Source organism: Crotalus tigris, unplaced genomic scaffold (genome assembly GCF_016545835.1).
Source record: "Crotalus tigris isolate CLP2741 ecotype Arizona unplaced genomic scaffold, ASM1654583v1 scf7180000023625.2024221, whole genome shotgun sequence".
NCBI classification, from domain to species: Eukaryota; Metazoa; Chordata; class Lepidosauria; order Squamata; family Viperidae; genus Crotalus; species Crotalus tigris.
The window spans coordinates 1,163,145-1,181,582 of record NW_024100087.1 but is presented as its reverse complement, the minus strand read 5'-3'; the positions used below and the strand labels follow the sequence as shown (position 1 = coordinate 1,181,582).

At 34.9% G+C, this 18,438-nt stretch overlaps 1 protein-coding gene across 13 annotated transcripts in view; it reads right to left on the bottom strand.

Moving 5' to 3' along the window:
- KIAA1109 (KIAA1109 ortholog) overlaps positions 1-18,438 on the bottom strand; it is a 170,416-nt gene that overhangs the window by 57,308 nt on the left and 94,670 nt on the right. For 12 of the 13 annotated variants that reach the window (XR_005553814.1, XM_039320216.1, XM_039320218.1 and 9 more), the window contains 10 exons: positions 17,496-17,671; positions 16,773-16,948; positions 15,829-16,535; positions 13,660-13,905; positions 8,969-9,062; positions 5,728-5,778; positions 3,407-3,613; positions 3,038-3,276; positions 1,767-2,011; positions 89-194 (listed from right to left, as the gene is read on the bottom strand). Coding sequence is in view for 12 of the 13 variants with exons in the window: in XM_039320216.1 (XP_039176150.1) it covers positions 89-194; positions 1,767-2,011; positions 3,038-3,276; positions 3,407-3,613; positions 5,728-5,778; positions 8,969-9,062; positions 13,660-13,905; positions 15,829-16,535; positions 16,773-16,948; positions 17,496-17,671 (2,247 nt within the window). In the remaining variant the exon portion in view is untranslated. The remainder of the gene's footprint in view (positions 1-88; positions 195-1,766; positions 2,012-3,037; positions 3,277-3,406; positions 3,614-5,727; positions 5,779-8,968; positions 9,063-13,659; positions 13,906-15,828; positions 16,536-16,772; positions 16,949-17,495; positions 17,672-18,438) is intronic. The other variant, XM_039320220.1, reaches the window with a different exon arrangement.

Sequence of the window (18,438 nt, the reverse complement as noted above, 5' to 3'; positions counted from 1 at the left end):
AATAGTTTATTTGTGCTTAATATAGCCTAAGAAACATTCCTGTCAGTCCATCAAGTTGATTAATAAAAGTTTAAAACCATTAGACTACCTGAGACTTTCTGTATTACTTCATTGACTTCTTTCATAAATACTTTCTGCACAAAAACCAAATGGTTCAAAAGATCTGTTGAAAGGTTATGCTCAAAGGACCCCACCTAGGAGAAAGAAGATCATGTTTTAAATATTAATTCATGAAATGTAATTATGACTTTGTTAAATAATTCAAATTAAGAATTATGTTGGATGTTGAAAAAGGGAAATTTTGAGACTGCGTATCTATTTAATTTTATTTGCAGACATATAGGACTGATTTGACACTGTTATCTACGAGGAAATTATTTTTAAACACCCATATCTCATTTATGGGCATAGTATTTTCTCAAAGTCTCCAACTGTAAGTACTGATCAGACTCAACTATATTTAGTTTACCAGCCTAGATATGGTCAACCAGGTGGTACTATATGCTTAGATTAAAAAGGACTCAAAAGATATAATTTGGGGTATACCAAATATTATACTGTACTGGATATCACTGTTTTTTATTCTTCTTTCTTTACTTTTGCATCTTTTCTTTTTAGAATACAATAGAGCTGGAAGGGACCTTGGAGATCTTCTAGTCCAGCCCCCTGCTCAAGCAGGTCCTATACCTATACCATCTCAGATAAGTGGCTGTCTAGTTTCTTCTTAAAAATCTCCAGTGATGGAGCACCCATTTTTTTTGGAGGCAAGCTGTTCCACTGGTTAATTGTTCTCACTGTCAGGAAGTTAATTCCAGATTGCTTCTCTCTTTGATCAGTTTCCAACCATTGTTTCTTATCCTGCCCTCTGGTGCTTCAGTGAATAACGTGATCCCCTCTTCTTGGTGGCAGCCCCTCAAATACTGGATTACTGATATCATGTTACCCCTATTTCTTCTTTTCTTTAGACTAGCCAAACCCAAGTCCTGCAGCCGTTCTTTGTATGTTTTAGTCTCAAGCCTTTAATTATCTTAGTTGCTCTTCTCTGAATTTTTTCTAAACTGTCAACATCTTTTTTGTGATATGGTGACCAAAATTGGCTGAAGGTGTGGTCTTACTAGGGTTTTATAAAGCGGTACTAATATCTCGCGTGATCTTGATTCAATGCCTTTGTTTATGCAACAGGATTGTATTAGCTTTTTTGGGTGCTGCTGCACACTGCTGGCTCATAGTCAAGTGATTGTCCACTAGGACTCCAAGGTCCCTCCAAAGTTTTTCTTTGCCTCTTTCTTGACTTTTGTTTTTATTTGTATTTTATCTTATGATAAAATTAAAATAAAAAAATGAGATAGCACAGAGACAGTCCTCAACTTGGAACAGTTTGTTTAGTGACTGTTCAAAGTTACAATGGCACTGAAGTGAGTTATGACCATTTTTCTCACTTATGACCACTGCAAGATCCCTTTGGTCACATGATCAAAATTCAGGGACTCTGCAACAGGTTCATATTTATGTTCTGGGTTATGTGACCTTTTATATCATTTTTTGCAACCTTCTGACAAGCAAAGGCAATCAGAATGCAAAGGTTCACTTAATAACTGTGTTACTCATTTAAATAACTGCAATGATTCACTTAACAACTATGGCAAGAAAGGTCGTAAAATGAGGCAAAATTCACTTCAGAAATGTCTTGTTTAGCAACAAAAATGTTGGGTTCAATTGTGGGCATATGTGAAGGACTATCTGTAAAGGCAAACTGTGATACAAACCTCAGCCACACAACGCAAATAGTTTCCCTGGACATAATAGCCCTGTTTAGCTGGCAGTTCATCTATACTCCATATTTGATCTGAGTAAGTATCATGTTCCTCCATAATATATTTGCCTGACATTGTCACAGGAGGGAGGTTGAGACTAGCTGAAGGAGGTATGGTAGACATATCAGTGGCAGACACTTTGGAAGTGAATCGTAACTTGTGATTTGGGAGTTCAAATGTAAATCTTGTCTGTGCACCTGGGGAAGAAAAAATATGTAAGCTCAGTGTGATAATCTCTTACAGGTACAGCGATTATAGAAATAATTTCCCATCTCCTGGTTTACTTTCTAAGTACAGACAGTGAACTACTTCCAAATGCACATGGATTCTTTTCCCATAAAACCAAGAAACCCCAGCTACATTATAAATTAACACAACATGAAGACCATCTAATTTTTGTACATTCCTGTGGGAGGGCTACAGGAATTCAGGAGGGCTAAAATTCAGAAGAGCTATTCTAATCCAAAATACTGTGAATAACATCTTGTCTAGTGACAATCATTTCAAATTTTTCAAGTTTCAAACAGACCATCTAGGAAACAAGCAAAGCTGCTTTGGATTTGTGAGTATATATTTAAAGATAACACACTGCAAAAATAGATGATATATACTCAGTGTGAAAATACTTTTAATAAGTTTGTGCAGCCCTTTAATTTAAAGGAAAAATGTGCAATGCAAGACACAGTGGTATAAACATTACATTTGTCTGCCAGCTCTTGCAGCACGCATACCTAGTTTGGGGATTACAGAAGGTAGCCCTTGATCCTGGAAAAAGCCAAAAACTACTTCAAGGGGCGGCTGAAAGATGCTATGTTCTTACCCCTGAAGCATCTTCTCCCTTCAAATTAAAAATGCTGCACAATCCAAATTTTTAATGTTTTAACAATATTTTCCATTTACATTCCAATTTCTGCACCTTAAAATTTATAGTCAATCTAATACAAGAAAAAAGGATCTAAAGAACTACTGTAACTGACTAGTTTTAAATACATGAAGTTGGTTATCAATTATTCTGTGTTAGAATTCTGAATTGAGGAGCCTCAGAGAAGTTTACCATCAGGTGTGAAACAAGGAGACAAAATCCCTTGTTAAATGCAGAAAAAATAAAGGTAATGTCCAGCTGAAGAAGCTCTTTAAATCTCAGCGGCATGTATTAGAATTTTAGTTGAGTGGAATTATGACTGTTACTTTAAGATGCTTCATATAATAACAAAATTAATTACCTGTCATTCCATGACTTCGCATTCTTCCCATTTTGTACTCTGCTTTCAATGAAGGCAAGAGTGCGGCTCCAATAGCAATTCCATCAATCATGGCACTGAATTTAAGGACTATCGGCTTCTTTTCCAAACCTTCTGGCAATTGTGGAAATTCATTTGTTTCAACAGGAGTCTGATTTACACTTGTAGGTGTTTTTTCTGCAGGTAGTGGGGTTGCAATATCTTCTTTGGGAGGTTGTGTACTATTTATAGAAATGGGACATACAATTAACATATATTCTAAACGGTTTCCATGGGATGACTGTACCAATTGCAACACCTCTAGGCGAGGGAATGTAAGCTTATTAAATAAATAAACAAATAGATACTTACACTGCAGATGGTTGTCTGATGAGATCCGATATTTGTTTTGAAAGCTGATGAGAACTGCGAACCATCATGCTGTGAAGAGTAGCTGGATGCTGAGGAATGTTGATGCTGACAGCACCTACTTTGAAGATGGCAGCATTGTTTGTTTTCACTCCTCTTTGGGCACTATAAAGAGCTTGCGATTTGGCAATACTACATTTCACCACAGTTCTAAAAAGAAAATACATGCTTAGCTTCTTCAAAAATCTTTAAAATATGTTTAGTGGCCTTAGTGAGTTACTCTGTACTATCAAATAATATTAACAATCTATGGCCAATGTTCAGCTGAGCCTGATTAGTACAATTATTTTTAGTGGTTATAGGAAGGTATTTGATTTGATCTTATATACAGGTAAGGAAGCTACAGACTGGACCAGACCTGGGCATTCTATGGCCCATGGGCAACATCTGGTCCTTTGACTGTCCCTGTCTGGCTCATGGCAGCAGCCTTATTTGGTTTGGCCCTCCACAACAGTCTGAGTTTCCCATGTGGCCCCTTGGGAAAATTGATTGCCCATCCCTGGTCTGGACAGAACATGGCAAAACAGACTGGCTCCAGGTTGGCAAAAGAGTGAGACAAGGGCGTATAATTATTATTTAATCTATGTGCTGAATCTAGATTAAGGCAATCTGGATTGGAAGATGAATATAGTTTTGGAAGAAGAAACATCAATAACTCATGCTATATTGATGACTATCTGCAAGGTCTAATAATAAAAGCCAAGCAGTGAGAGAAAAATCAAATTAAAAATAACTATAAAGACCAAACTAATGAAAATAGAACAATCAGTCTTAAAATTGATAATAAAGATATCTAGTAGATATCTTCTGCCTTCTAGGATCAACCATTAACAGTAAAAGAATAATATATCATAAATTAGCATTTGGAACGGCAGCCATGAAGGCCTTGGAAAAGATATTACAATGTATCTATATCTACAAATATCAGAACAGTGCAAGCAATGGTATTCCCAGTAATGCTCTATAGAAGCAAAAGTTGGACTTTGAAGAACCAGATGGCATAGTCATCCAAGAAAACAAACAAATGGACCATCAAGCAAATCAATCCCGATTTCTCATAAGGCACAAATAACGAGGCTCAAATTATCATACTTTGGACACATAATGTGAAAATTCAGTATTCTAGAAAAGGTTCTCATGCTGGGAAGATAGAAGGAAAGCAAAGATGATGCCAGTAGTGAGGTGGATTAATTCAGAAAGCGATGATGGGTATACTGTTAAAAGAACTGAAAGACCAGGTTAGGGATAGACTATCATGGAGCAAATCAATTTATGTTGTTATAAGTCAATGAGGACTTGATAGCATATAATTAACCAAATAATTTAAAAGTCAGAGCTGCTCAATAACATATGCAGCTTACTCAGGTGTGGCAGAAAAGTCCTGTCTTGTCACACAATTATTATTTAGGATTAGACCTCCATTTCCTCCCATGCCATTCCAGTAGGAGAGGTATCAGGCTATGCAATGACAACATCTGTTTAGAACCTGTGCTATCAGGAACACGACTATATGCATGAAAATATTTTAAATATACAGTAAATACTTTCATTGTATACAGAAAAGTTCCTTTAGATGAGACATTTTTGGGATGGAATTTATATCAAATATTTCTGTGAGGTGTAACAATTTTTGTTGCAACACTTTAACAGCATTTAATATAACAATCTATAGTATAACAACAGGAGAGTATTTTTAATCAATGCAAAGTCAGAACTAATCTTCTTTTATTATTCTCATAGAATAAAGTCAATATTCTTAATATTCTTATCATGCCAATGAGTGAGATTAAAAAGTTACAAATTTAGAAAATTACTTTAAATATCCAAACTATTCTGTAAAGTATCAGTTTGGTGTAGTGATTAAAGTAACAGGCTAGAAAGCAGCGAAACATGAGTTCTGCCTTAAGCACAAAGCCAGTTGGGTGACCTTGAGCCAATCAGTCATTCGCAGCTTTAGAAAGGAGGCAATGGCAAACCACTTCTGAAATCTTGCCAGGAAAACTACAGAGACTTGACCAGGCAGTTGCCAAGATCAACACAAACCAGAAGGCACCAAAAGAATCCCAAGCCCCATTCTGTCAATAAATAAAAAGTGTAAACACATCGTTCAAAACTTCTAATATATGCTGATTCAAATTTTATCAGTTATATTTCATAATAAAAACTAGTTAAGTATACACAAAAAATGCATCTTAACTATACTATATACATCTTCAACTATACTACATCTTGTCTGAAAGTCATTTAAAGACAATGTGACATACAGAAATTCCTGTTTGGCTGTGCTTGTTGGTGATGTAGGAAAATCCTCCAACCTACATGTGAAGATTGGATGAAAGCAAAAACAAAACAAAGCAAATTAAGGAATAAAAAGTCATGCAGAAGAGTTAGTCAGATATTGTTAATTCAAAATATGCCCAAATACTTGAAGAATTATTATATAAGTAGTGACAACTAGTGAATCTCCATACTGCAAAGAATAATAAGCAAGGCATTTATTTCAGTATAAATAATATATTGGTAATGTTTTTGGCTGCTCCAAAAGTGTCTGCATGCAAAATTTCTATCAGATCAATAACTGGATAAATTTAATCAGGTAAGAACCTTTTTCACTTACTGGATCATACACTGAACTCTCAGGACAGATGCAAATTTATAAGAAGTTCTTGTAACTAATTCTTATTTGTTATAGCATTCTTCTTACTGTAATAAGGCATTTATACAAACATTAATACATCTGGCTATCTTTTGAAATAATATGTAATCGATAAGTTTTATTTAAGTTTGTTAAGTGCAAATTTATCCAGAAAAGGATTTCATAGAATTAATAGAGTCTCAACATCTTTGATATGAAAATATATATAGCACCTGGGAAAAACTGATCCAAAAATTAGTTGTCCCCATATTCTCTTAAATAATTAAATAATACACTTTACAGACAGGAAAAAACCATTATCTACAGAAATGTGAAAAAGAAAATACACCCATTCTCCATTTTGGTTTTCTTTTTTGTAAAATAAATGATGACATGGTGTATTATGTCATGTGTTGTTGTTCATCTGATGCGTTATTTACCTACTTTTAAGAATTGCTAAGGACCAGATGATTTTTACTATGTTCTGATTTGTAAAACCACAGAATTCAAAGAGGGCGTACTTTCTTTTTCACATGACTGCAGATCGATTTGATGAAATATGTGAGAGTGAACTATACAACATACTTATAGTGTCTTGCCATTGCTATTCTATTTAAAGTGTTAGTATAGAATTTTAATAACCATATATTTTCAAGTGTGCAAGAAGCAAAAAATGAAATATGAGGGTGAAGGTTTGTTCTCTGAGCTTGTGGGTTGGTTTCTGAATGTTTCGTTACCAGGCTAGGTAACATCTTCAGCAGAGTTTAGGGCACAGGTCGGCAACCCGTGGCTCCAGAGCCACATGTGGCTCTTTGAGCCTTCTCCTGTGGCTCCCACTCCTCCTCCGCCATTTGCACAGAGAGAGAAGAGATAGAGGCACTTGCACTTCCCTTCTCTCTCTCTCTCTCTCTCTCTCTCTCTCTCTCTCTCCCTCTCTCTCTCTCTCTCTCTCTCTCACACACACACACACACACACACACACACAGAGTGGGGCAAGAGAACTGGCAGACCAAGGGCAGGAGAGAGCCAGCCCAATAAGAATGTGTGTCAGCTTGTCTGAGAACAGCATGAAGCCAGCTTGAAAGGTGAGCAGAAGATCAGAGAGAGGGAGAGAGAGAGAGAGAGAGAAGAAGAAGAAGAAGAAGAAGAAGAAGAAGAAGAAGAAGAAGAAGAAGAAGAAGAAGAAGAAGAAGAAGAAGAAGAAGAAAAGAAGAAGAGAGAGAGGAAATAGAAAGAGGGGGAGAGAAAGAGAGTGAGAGGAAAGAGACAGAGAGGAAGAGAGAGAGGGAGAGAAAAAGACAGGGGGGAGAAAGAGAGGGAGAGGAAAGAGAGAGAGAGAGAAAGAGAGGGGGTTGAGAAAGAGGGAGAGAAAGAGAGAGACAAAAAAGAGAGATGGGGAGAAAGAGATGGGGAGAGAAAGAGGGGAAAGAGAGAGAGAGAAAGAGGGGGAGAGAGAGAGAGAAAGAGAGGAGAAGAGAGAGGGAGAGAAAGAGAGAGGGGGAGAGAAAGAGAGAGAGAGGAAAGAGAGGGAGAGAGAGGGGGGAGAGAGGGAAAGAGAAAGAGAGAAAGAGAAAGAAAGGGAGAAAAGGGGGAAGAGAGAGGGAGAGGGGGAGAGAAAGAGAGAAAGAGAGGGAGAAAGAGAAAGAGAGGGAGAGAGGGGGAAGAGAGAGAACTCATGCACAGCAGCCTCTATTTCTTTTTAATTAAACACTCTTCAACTTCCTGACAGTTAGAACAATTAACCAGTGGAACAACCTGCCTCCAGAAGCTGTGAATGCTCCAACACTGGAAGTTTTTAAGAAGAGACTGGACAGCCATTTGTCCGAAATGGTATAGGGTTTCCTGCCTGAGCAGGGGGTTGGACTAGATTACCTCCAAGGTCCCTTCCAACTTTATTATTATTATTATGCCCCCCTCCTGCGTGTGCGCACTGGTTTAGAGGATGTCAGTGTTCTTCTATTTATAAGAACGCAATGAAATGTTCAGAAACCAACCCACAAGTTTGGAGAACGAACCTTCACTCTCATCCTACATCCGAGCTATAGATATTCGCCACTATTGCAAAATGAAATTAGCAAAATATTCAAGGACATATATGCACAAAAATAGAAACAAGTGTTTTAACATCAGATAAACCTCATCAAAGTTAAATGATTCGTTACCAAGCAACACAGTATTTTAAAACTATCTAAAAATATAATTAGTTCAGTTAAGCACACTGCATTGTAAAAAAAAGTTTTTCTAGGAAATCCTACACGTAATTTAGTGAATTTGTCAAAAAAGAATCCAGTGAAAGTGTGTTTATATTAAGAAAAATAACCGTTTTTTAATTATTCTGGCCAAGAATTCCATAACTATAAATTACTATAGTGTTCAATAATGGTGGCATGATCATCAGAAACAAATAGTAATAGGTTGAAACTGAATTGTTATAGTTAGGTTAAATACATTTGACAAAAAAAGACCAAGAGACAATATATTAGAGATATCAAATTAAACTGTGACAGGATTAACATAGTTTAATGATTTAACTGAAATCTTATTGCATCAAAACAGTCCTTGAGTCCTTACCTATTTCCTAATACATACCACCTGTTCAGGAAAACCTTGGACTCTAGCTATCATATTAATATTAATGAATATTTGACTCATTGTAATGATTATTGTTAACTTCTATAGTTAACTCTAAAAGTAAGATAAAAGGCATTTTTGTATCACTTCTGCCATTGTTTATTTTGTCTACATACAGTAGTCCTTAACAAAATTCAATGCTATTCAATTACTAGGAACATTGGACCTAACCTTTATACTGGGCATAACTTCGATTTTTATAAATAACAATTCAAATGTCACTTTTTATTTGAACTCACTGGATATTTGGTGTGATCCCTTCCAGGAGAACAATATTAACACCACCTATATGAGCAGTAGCACTTGTCTCGGTCATCTTTTGGTGCAGCACATCTTTAATAGGAAAAAAAAGGGTATTTAAACTAAAGTGAAAAATTATTATTTACATTCATACGTAATTATTATCAGAAATACAACAGGTAAAATATAAGACCCTTATAACAACAAACTTATAAAGACATTTCTAACATGTTTGGAGAACATGTTAGAAATGTCTTTATATGTTTATTGTTATAAGGGTCTTATATTTTGCCTGAGTTATTTCTAATATGAATAGAAATTTTTATAACAAATTTTGAAATTAGCATATTTTAATATAATTTGATCCAGGGAACTTCCGGTGGTTAGCGTCGATGATGGCGGCTACATTGTAGCCGTCCTCCTGGGACAGCGTGAGAACCGCAGAGTACAGCAGTCACCAGCTGTCCCGCGGCTCGAAATCCCCCTCCCGGGCGAAGGGAGGGGGGAGAGAACCACCTGAATAGAGGTAGAGCATCTCAAACCCCCAGGGATTTTTGGGGGGGGGTAGAAAGAGAGCTCCCTCGGAGTTTGGGTTGCCTCCGCCTCCCAGCTGTCTTTGTTTCCTTCGGGAACAAAGTGAAACGCCGCTACCATCTCCGCGCTTAAAGGGATTGGGTGAGTGTTTTTTTTTATAAAGCGGACAGAGCTGGATAAAGGATTGGATTTATTGAGTTTTATTTTGCTTTTTAGTTTAGGTTGATTTTTTTCTTTTTCTTTTTTCTGTTTGTGTGGAGAGTGAAAGTAAAATGGCAATTTGAAAGTTTTTTTTTTTCGGGGAAAGTTAAACGGAACATTATGGACTATGTAGCTTTTTCTTTTTAAACTTTTTAAACTTTTCCTCTTTTTCTGAAGGTGGTTTTCTGTTTTTGAAATATCTTTCAAACTCTCCTTTGTTTTTTTTATTTTTTGAGGATTTTTTTTTTAATAAAGAGGAAATAAGAAAAAACTTTTTTCTTAAAAATGGCTTCAAAAAGGCAAGCAGCTTCTACAGTTCCTAAGGTGGCTTCTTCTCCTGCGATTTTACCGGTACAACAGCCTACAGCTACACCAGCATCTTCTCCTCCTCTGCCAGTAATATCTGTACAAGACATGAAAGATATAATGGGAAATGCAGTAACTCAAATCAGAGGGGAAATGAAGGAGCTTTTAGATCAGAATAAAACTGAAATTAGAGGGGAAGTGAAGAACCTGTTGGAGCAGAATAACACTATTTTGAGGCAAGATATAGTGATGGCTCTATCAGGACTTGCTTCTGTGGTTGAGAAGCTTGACTCTAGAGTCGAAGAGGTTGCAGATAAGGTTGACATCTTGGAAGATAAGTTTGAAGGCATGGAAAAAAAGATGGAAATTTCACAGGATGACATTGTTATGTCTCAGTACAAAGAGATGGAATATGCTTTAAGAATCAGGGGCCTGAAAGAAGATATGCAGCAAGACCTGAGAGATTGTGGTAAATGACTTTGCTGTTATTTTGAATAGAGAGAAAGAGGAAATACGCAGAGAAGTTGGAAAATTATTTAGAGTTAATCCCTAGATTGCAAAACAGAGAAATTTACCAAGAGATGTGGTAATTTATTTTGGAAAGAGATCTCTGCGTAATGAAATTATACAAGCTTTTTATAACAAGAGATTTCAGATTGCTGCTCAAGATGTTATTATTCTAAAGGAGATCCCATCTAAAATTTTAAGAAAGAGAAAAGATTTTGCTTTTTTAGCTGATGAACTTAAAAAAAGAATGATGCCATTCAGATGGGAGATTCCGATGGGTATTGTCCTGAGCCATGCGGGGACGCGTTACAGACTTAATACAGTCACTAAAGCAAAGGAGTTTTACAGTTCGGTCCTGGGAGCAGGCTCACCATCATCTATGATGCAGAAAGTTATGGATGGTAAAGAGGTGGAACAGCAGTCTGAAGGATTAGGTGTATGGCGGTTGGAGAGTTACAGTCAGAGTGGTCCCGACAAGCAGAGATCAAAGAGCAAAGAATGACCCGTGCAGCGCATAGACGCAAGGAAAAGGAACAACAGAGGAAAGAAGTTTCTCTTCAAGAAAGTGCTTCGTTGCCGGTGGGAGGAGCAAGACCTAAGAGTTCTGCGGCACATTCTTCAGTGGCAGATCTTCAAGCAGTCTTCTCCAGGCTTCTGGTTAAGGGAGATGGTAAAGCTCCTGACTTGGAATGCTAACGGCCTAAATTCCCCCCAGAAGAGAAAGAAAATCTTTCATTATTTAAAGCAACATAATAATGATATTATTTGTTTGCAGGAAACACATATTATAGCCAAAGATCAAAAATATTTAGTCAATGCTCGTTTGGGATCTCATTTTGTATCTTCTGCTCCTGGGAAAAAAGGGGGCGTAGTTATTTATGTTAAATAAAACTTATCAGCCTGTTTGGTAGAATCTGATCTTCAAGGGAGATATGTTATGATTGAAGTTGGCTTATATGGTAAGAAAATACTTATAGTGGGACTGTACGCACCAAACCAACAACAGGAACAATTTTATAGACTGTTACATCAGAAATTAACTTTGTTGGACTATAGATCTGTGATATTAATGGGTGACTAGAATGGTGTGTTAGATACACAAAGAGACAAAAAAGGATCTTCTATTTCTTTTAAACAGGCCAAATTACCTAAAGCTTTTTTTGACTTGAAAGAGGATTGGGAGTACGAGACTACTGGCATGAACGCAATCAGGAGGAGAGAGACTTTACTTTCTTTTCAGATAGACATCAATCTTTTTCAAGAATTGATTTTTTTTTTATTACAACTGATTTATATTTTAGGGTAAAGAATGTTAAAATTTTTCCTAGGACATTGACGGATCATAGTCCAGTTTGGATGGAGTTGGTTGATGAAAGAGAGGAGAGGAGATCGTGGAGGATGAATGAAAATTTATTTAGACAAGAAAAAAATGTTCAAAAATTAAAGGAGTACTTAAAGGATTATTTTGCTTTAAATATGCATAAGGGAACTTCAATGTCAATGGTATGGGATGCAGGTAAAGCCTTCATGCGTGGGATTTTGATACAAATGAATAATGTTCATAGACAAAAGCAGATTCAGAAACGTAAGGAATTGGAAGATGAGATTAAATTAAAAGAAAAAAATTTGATCTCAAATCCCACAGATGAAAAGTTAAAGAATCTATAAAATTGCTTAAAACACAATTTAATATGTTGATGGCTGATCAAACTGCAACTAACTTACTGTATATGAAACAAAATACATTTTGCAATGCTAATAAACCAGGGAGATGGTTGGCTTATCAATTAAGAAAGAAACAGAGACAGAGAATTATAGATAAAATAAATTATAATGGTAAATTGGTATATCATAAGGACTTGATTAAGAAATCTTTTTTAGATTATTATCAAAAATTATATAAGAGTACTAAAATACAGGCTTTAGATATAGATAATTATTTAAATGAAGCCAACTTCCCTAAATTAACAGAAGATCAGAAACAAGAAATTAATGGTTTAATTACTAGTGAGGAAATTGAGATAGTGATTAAAGAATTAAAATTAGGTAAAGCACCGGGCACGGATGGTCTGACATCTATTTATTATAAAACTTTGGTACAAGAGATGATTCAACCTTTAAGAGAGCTTTTTAATAATATACTGCAGGGTTTAGAGATTCCCCCGTCGTGGGGTAGAGCTTTTATATCTTTAATTCCAAAAGAAGATCAAGATCTTACCTTACCAAAGAATTATAGACCTATATCTCTTTTAAATGTAGATTATAAGATTTTTGCAAAAATCAATCGCAGGAGAAGTATTTTGCCGTATGGAAAAAATGGATAGATTTTATACAATATAAGATGGATATTAGAAAATACTATTTAGTTTTTCAATAACTTATATTTAAAATTTAAAATATTTTATAGATTTTATTCTTTTTCTTTTTATATATATATACTTTCTTTTATCTTTCTCTTTTTTCTTTTTCTTTAGTCTTCTTTTTTCTCAAGTATTATTTTTCTGGTATTTATGTTTATTATTGTTAATTATCTTATAGTTTGTTTAATTAATGTATTCAGTATTTAGATTTATTCATGGTTTATATTTTTTTTAGATTATTTGAAGAAATTTTAATTAAGCCTATGTTCAGCTCTGGGAAGGTCGGGGGAGGGAATGGGAGGGTTGGGGAGGTTTGGGGATGGGTTGTTTTGTTTTTGTAAAATTTTAAAAACTTAATAAATATTTACAATAAAAATATAATTTGATCCAGGCAACTTACGTAGTTTTTCAGTTTCTTATGGTTTTGCAAAGCATTGTTTCATTTATATCCTTCATTTTATCAATTTACCTTAAAATGATCCATAATACCGCCCACATTTTATTCCCCAAATAAGCCAATGAGGTAAGGTAGCTAAGATTTTAGACTTTAGATAAGTAAGACTATGAACTCAAATCTCTCCACTTTTAAACTGAGATTCCCAGCAATATCCTAATTACTTTTACAGTCAAATACACTAAAGAGAATAATCCTTTCATTATTTCAATAAGAGAAATATTTTTTTCAAAAGCAGTCTGGGTTATATTGTATTATCTGTCATATTCTGTATTTCGCTTCTCACTTTTATTAATCAAAACAAATGTATTAAATTAAAAACTTCTACCTTTCATTTTTTCTTTGAGTGTAAAGCTACCATGGATTCTCTTCAGTTCTGATTCCATTGTTAGCCCACCAATATCTGCTTCAAGATGTGTGCGATTTACCATGCCAATTCCAAAGATTATGAGGGTCACATGCTGAGGTTCAGATATGACCAAACTACGTTTTCTCTGAGGTCTACTCAAGCTGTTGCTATCTTGTTCATTTTCAAATGCAACTTTACATGCAGGTTCCGTAGGGCTCCGAATACCTACAAGAAATGGAAATAAAACCAAGAAATATTAATAGAATTTATTCAAAAATAATTACCATAAAAGATATATTCATTAATTATGAATTTAACAAGGCAGCACTTAGCACTGTTTTCTGCTGAATTCAATATGTCTTTAACTTTTATATCTGCACTGTTTCTTATCTTATAGGCTGTTTTATTTAGCCTTAACAGCAATAAAACATAATGAATATCTTAAACACAATAAACACATAAGATAGTAAGCATCTTCATATTAGGATTTTGGTTTTGTAAACTGATGATATTTGCTTCACATGGATAAATGAATTTAATGAAAGTTGGTGGCGCTTTGCATTCTTCAAAATGTCAACATTTCAATTAAAATTTAGAATTATCATTATTTTAAGTGTTGCCAATAAATTCAATTTAATAATGAATGAGAACTGTTTCTGATTAATCAGAATTAAAATTTAAATAATCTAATAACAGATCAATTAACTATCAGAACAATTAATAAGAAATTGAAATAGTTGTAATGTGGGATCTGTAACGATCTATGTACAGAGAGAGCCATTTTGATGCAGTAGTTATAGGCTACAGATTAGAAATTAGGTGATGCGAGTTTTAGTCCTGCTCTAGGCACAGAAGCCAAGAGGCTGAGCCAATCACTCTATTTCACCCTTAAGAAGAAGGCAATGGAAAGTTATTCGGAAAATGTTGCCAAGCAAGCTGTATAGACCTGACCATGTAGTCACCAGGAGTCAAGATTGACTCAGAGCCACCGAAACAACTGTTTACATATGGACCTCACATTTCTGAATATCAAGTAATACATATAAATAATGGAATTGAGAACTTTCTTAATTCTTTTTATTTGTGTGTAAACAAAAAATTTAATCAAGTCAGTTACAAAATTATTGTTATTAGCTAGCCAAAGATTGGATTTTGATATGAATATTCTTGTGATGCTCAAAAGCAGCCAATATCAAAAGCTACCATTCTTATACATAAGATTTTGAGCCTAAGTATTTTTCTAAGTGATATATATTCAAACTTTCTAACTATGACAACAATCCACAATAAATCCAATTATCATTGCTTGTATGAAATGTATGACAAAATCATAAAACTACTAGAGCCAGAATTTCTTTTATTAAAGGTGTTTTGATCCTGTGTCAAAAAAGTACTTATGCCTCAATTATCTACAAAGCAAGACCTCTTCTATATAGCAAGTATTCAGTTTTGATTCTTTTTTCATTTAAATTCCTCTAATTTTATCAGGATTTATTCTTTCCCTATTATTTTACAACTTTTCTGCATTATTGAAAAAATCAGATATTAAAATGAACTATTTTAATTGCCAGTTTATCAAATTTAATTGCCAGTTTTAGAATTAAAACTTTTATTTAGCAAAAAACAAAACCTATACATCAACATAGAATTCTGTTCCTAACTGTGAAAGTGCCAAATTATGAAACATGCATCAGAGTTGTTTTGAGATGGGAAACTACACAAAAGTTAAGAAATAAGCCAGCCAAGCAGCTAAAAGTAATAAGCCAGGCATGCAGCAAACCAACAGGCTTGATCTAGTGATTAAGGCACCAGGCTAGAATCCAGAAGATTATGGGTTCCAAACTTAGACATAAAAGCCCCTGTGTGATTTTGGACCAGTCTCTCAGTCTCATAGCCCAACTCACCTCAGAGGGTTGTTGCTGTTATTGGATAAATTGGAGAAATAAGGAGTATTAGGTAAGTTTGGCATTCTTGAGTTACTTCTAAAAATAGTAAAGGTGGATATGTATGTAAGTATGTATGTTATACATGTATGATGCAAGCTATGTCCTTTGGGACATCGCATGCAGGAACACAATGGGCAGAATTCAATTAATTTGCTTTCTCCAAAAGAGGCAAATTATGGTAATTTATCAAAATATTTCTTACCTGCTGGATAAAATGTTTCAGAAGATTTTTCTAAAATCCCTGTCGGATCTGAGATAAGAGAATAAAAGTTCAAAAGTTTATACATATTTTGCCAGCACTCTGCAGAAGGTTCACTCTGTTCTGACACTGTAATTGAATCAGAATCATCCATATGAATGGTGACATGGTCAACAACATCCCTAGAACCTTTCCTGGATACTTTAGAAGTTCTTCTTTCTGCCCTTCCCAGTGAATTTTTATTCCGAGATTCTTTTTTATTATTCTCACTGTTTGATCGTTTATTTTTTGCATTGTTCACTCTGTTTACACCATTAAGACTGCCTCGAGAACTGCGACTGAAATCAGAAGAGCGGAAGTCTCTGTGTTTCCGAGTTTTAAAGGTTGGTGTTGGAGAAGCTGAGCCAGCTGTATATCTACTAAGTTTGATGTCTGTTTGTGTAGCTTTAATATCATCTATCATGGTGCTGAATTGGTGAATAAGCCGAACGAGTGCCATATCAACATGCTGGCTTATAGACTGACAAGAGATTGTAAAATTGCAATGAAACGTGCTATAATGACGTTTGTTAAAGTCATGAAAAGAAAGAGCATTGGCAGAATTTTGAGGTGTATTCACCGACTTCTCCATTATAACAGCGCTAATACTAAAAGTTTCCAACATTAAAGCTGGTTTGAATTCAAGTGGAGGAAGATTTACTAATCCTTGCCTAGGAAACAAAAACACAAGAATTAGTCTTACATTAAGAATCATAAAAGCACTGAAATTACATTATTTAGGTAACATTTCAGAAAGTGATATCCTAACTCCATGATTATTTAATTTGCCTGCTGTATGCCAATTCATAATTTTCTTAAGCATCGCATTATTTCTGACTTCCTAAAGAGGAAAATAAAATTTAAAAACCTTTAATATCAAGTATATTTTTGGAGCTCAAGTGCCATACCTTTGTGCTCTTTTGCTTCTTCTCTCCTTTGCTGTATCTGAATCAACAATGTCTGCTCTAAGGCAATCCAGAGTTCCTGAGAATGAGAGATGTTCACCAAAGTACATCCTATAGCACAATGGTACTACATCCTGTGGCTGAATTCCTGTGTGGCTCAGAAGAGGTTTGAAAACAACCTGTCAAAAATAAAGCCAGGTATTTTTTTAAATCATAACTATTGAAATTGTCATTCGTTAAATGTTACTACGCTTTTGAAAATGCTTCCAATATTTTACAGCCCTGAAAGATTACATGTTGACATAATTAATTTAGTGATCTACATGTATCTTAATTGCATATTTAATATGCAATTAAACTAAAAGAAGGAAAAACAATGTATTCTCATGCCAATTACATAACTCAAGTTGGAGAGATGAAAACCTAGGGTTGTGAAAACTATAATGTAGACAGGAAATGCATGTCTCCAATTCTTAAACTGGAAAGGAATTATGTTGATTTGAAAAGTCAAGCGGAAAAAGCTTCAAATTTAAACCCTAGGTCTAACATATAAATATAGAGCTTGAATTAGCTTGGTGTAACCCCAAAATCACCCACCTTGGTTTTGTGCCTAAGGCAGGACTAGAATTCACAATTTCCCAGTTTCTACTCTCGTGCCATAACCACTATACAATAAACTGGCTCTCTTATCATACCTATGCTCCAATTTTAAAGACAAGCATATACCTGTGCATCAGCAAGTTGAACAGCAGGGAGTCCCTGGTTCGCCTCCTCAATACCAACAATATCATCTTGGCTAGTACTGTGTTGTGAATGTGTTCCATCCAATGTGTTTTGATCACTAGACATTACTGTATTGAAGTCAGATGCTGACGGTATAGTTGGAAGATTTGGAGCCACACCTATAAAATAGGTCCTGTGTTAATTTTCTAGTAGTTCTACTATAGTTCTACTATATTCAGGATTCAGAAGGCTGAAAAATTATTCAGAAAAAAGAAAACTTCTTCAATCCTGAGGAAAATACACTCTGCATGACATCAATTTCAGCTCACGTGTGTAAACATCTCTGTACGTTTATATGTGTAATTGTACACACACACACATATCACTACTGACACAGATTATGAAGAACGATCATGAATCTTAGCAAGTGAAAAATAGCCAAAAAGTTTTTCTCTTTTCAGAACCTAAAATATCTGCACAATTATCTTACATCTTTTTCACTACCAGATAAAGCACATCAAACAAGTACTGTATTCACCTCAAAGGAATGTATTTTTTTCCAAATACAGTCTGAATTTTACTGAGAATGTAGTAATTGTGAAAAAGGAAGTCTTTCATTCTAAAATTGCTTGAGGAGAGATTATTGCCTTGAGTTCAGGACCATATTCCTTTGGAATAACTATCAGTAGTCAAACTTTTGACTTTGAGAATGATTACATAGACTATCTTTTTTCTTAAGGTCAAAAGGCGTAAATATACCATTATATTCCAAACTGACTTTGACAGGACAGTTACTAAGGAAAATCTTCTTTGAGGAATTTTTGAAAATATGTAGACAATGCTAGTAGAAACAGAATAATGGGCAAGTTTATCATTAGAGTTCAGTTTATATTCCTATTTTAAATACCTTAAGTTCAATAGTATATTATTCTAATTTTTTCATTTC